A 2,629-nucleotide genomic window follows, 5' to 3' on the forward strand; every position below is an offset into this window, starting at 1 on the left:
CCGGTGTGGTGACTGACTGCCACACATACTCTTCCGAACATTAGATTCATCTGCGCCGGAGCACAACCCACGCAAGGAAGATAATTCCGCTCACAGCTGCAATTCTGACAAAGAGGCAAAATTTACAGACTACAGCTTTAAATAAAATGATATTTTTGTACTTCATTTGTAACCTCAAGAGAAAGAAAGAAAAAAAATACTTTAAAATACCATCTATAAACATTTCATGACATGCTTTTGCAATTCACTGAACTCTTCTTGGGGCAGCAGATATTTCCGGATGATGTCTTGGACTCTGTCCTCAGTGACTGTCTCATAGTCTTCTCTGTTTTTGAAGGGAAGGTGTCCGGCGAGCTCACACAGGGCAACGTTGAAGGCAGACTCTTCTTTGGCCCCAAAACAGGACAGCCGGGGCCATACGAGGACTGCAGCTTTAAATAAAATGATATTTTTGGACTTCATTTGTAACCTCAAGAGAAAGAAAGAAAAAAAATACTTTAAAATGCCATCTATAAACATTTCATGACATGCTTTTGCAATTCACTGAACTCTTCTTGGGGCAGCAGATATTTCCGGATGATGTCTTGGACTCTGTCCTCAGTGACTGTCTCATAGTCTTCTCTGTTTTTGAAGGGAAGGTGTCCAGCGAGCTCACACAGGGCAACGTTGAAGGCAGACTCTTCTTTGGCCCCAAAACAGGACAGCCGGGGCCATACGATAACCCTCACCCCGTTTCGAGAAGAAGACGGGTCACGCTCCTTCTGTGGAGGGCAACCTCGGGTGATGATCATAGTATCAGTGAGACTGCAAACTGCATTGACTGTCAAATCCAGGTCTGAACCCTGGGTGTAGAACAGAAAGCCTACTGGGAAGTCCAGAAGGCGATACAAGTTTTTTTTAGGCAGGATCGGTTCTGCAGGGGAGGTTTCAATCCTCAGTTGGTGGTTTAGGTAGTAGCCATGAAGATGGAGATGGTTGACTGAAGCAAAACCAGCCAGGCTGTTGAAACCAACTCTGAATCCCGGATCAGCGCTCAGCAGAACCGTTTCTATCCCCATCTGGACCGCCAAAGGTGTCAGTATCTGAGGGTGACACCTGTCCGGTTCTGGTACGAGCAAACAGTGACCGAATTCTAACGGACTTACATTTATTATGACTTTGCAGTTCCTTTTTGAACCATTTCGATGGCATCTGGCTTCACATGAGCTTTCGCTTTCTTTCAGTAATTCAAGCAGCAGCTCTTTTGGGTTGATCTTGTTGAAATTGAACTGCTTCGGGTCAAAGTTCTGCCGGACGCTCAGGATCTCCTGAGGTTTTCGTCTCTTGGTGCCCCTCATGATGTTCAGCTGAGCGATGTAGCTACACGGACCAGGGAGGATGCGTGTCTCCAGATCGTCCAGATGGTACCAGAACAGCCCGGCGTTCCTCTTCTCAGTCCAGCGGGACCGCAGCGCGATGTCAAATCTCAACCTGGTCTGCTGGCCAGAACAAACATCATTTATAAAGTCCTTGTTAGTGTAGGTGAAAACGGTTGAATCAACCATTGTTACATTATACACACTGTTTTCTACGGTGGCCGAGAGGTGCAGAACAAATCACAATTCTGAAAACAAAATAACCAATTACAAACGCAAATGCAAGTCTACAAAACACAACAACAATTCAGAAAACATTATAACAAGTTATGACTTTGCAGTTCCTTTTTGAACCATTTCGATGGCATCTGGCTTCACACGAGCTTTCGCTTTCTTTCAGTAATTCAAGCAGCAGCTCTTTTGGGTTGATCTTGTTGAAATTGAACTGCTTCGGGTCAAAGTTCTGCCGGACGCTCAGGATCTCCTGAGGTTTTCGTCTCTCGGTGCCCCTCATGATGTTCAGCTGAGCGATGTAGCTACACGGACCAGGGAGGATGCGTGTCTCCAGATCGTCCAGATGGTACCAGAACAGCCCGGCGTTCCTCTTCTCAGTCCAGCGGGACCGCAGCGCGATGTCAAATCTCAACCTGGTCTGCTGGCCAGAACAAACATCATTTATAAAGTCCTTGTTAGTGTAGGTGAAACCGGTTGAATCAACCATTGTTACATTATACACACTGTTTTCTACGGTGGCCGAGAGGTGCAGAACAAATCACAATTCTGAAAACAAAATAACCAATTACAAACGCAAATGCAAGTCTACAAAACACAACAACAATTCAGAAAACATTATAACAAGTCAGAAAACACAATGACAAATTCGAAAACAAAATAACAAGTCAGAGTAGTTTTCCCATTCAAATAACGCCAACGTGTACGAGAATGATACTGCAGCTCATGCCTGCATTGAACGTGTCTGATTGGTCACGGAGAGTCATGTGATGTGTGATTGGATTCTATGGAAAGTGAGAGCGCTCGTGCTGTTTGTAGTTCTATTTTTGTTTCGCTTTATCCATTTTAATTTGTAATATACACTGCCCTTCGAATGTTTAGGTCAGTTTTTTTTAATTACCTTTATTAAGCAAGCACGCATTAAAGTAATCAAGAGTGACAATAAAGACCTTTAATAATGTTACAACAATTATATTCTATTTTATTTCAAATAAAAACGAACTCTGTTCATCAAAGAATCCCGAAAACACAGTTAACACAGA

At 43.7% G+C, this 2,629-nt stretch overlaps 1 protein-coding gene across 1 annotated transcript; it reads right to left on the reverse strand.

Moving 5' to 3' along the window:
- Positions 1–509: 509 nt before the first annotated feature.
- Positions 510–1,544, reverse strand: LOC107564608 (GDP-D-glucose phosphorylase 1-like). Its single transcript, XM_016249730.1, has one exon. It carries the CDS (start codon positions 1,542–1,544, stop codon positions 510–512), a length of 1,035 nt encoding a protein of 344 aa, XP_016105216.1.
- Between the last annotated feature and the right edge of the window lie 1,085 nt (positions 1,545–2,629).

Source organism: Sinocyclocheilus grahami, unplaced genomic scaffold (genome assembly GCF_001515645.1).
Source record: "Sinocyclocheilus grahami isolate Dianchi unplaced genomic scaffold, SAMN03320097.WGS_v1.1 scaffold950.1, whole genome shotgun sequence".
NCBI lineage: Eukaryota > Metazoa > Chordata > Actinopteri > Cypriniformes > Cyprinidae > Sinocyclocheilus > Sinocyclocheilus grahami.

Excerpts from the sequence above, each read along its gene's own strand:
- LOC107564608 (XM_016249730.1), bottom strand. The coding sequence starts at position 1,544 with ATGGTTGATTCAACCGTTTTCACCTACACTAACAAGGACTTTATAAAT.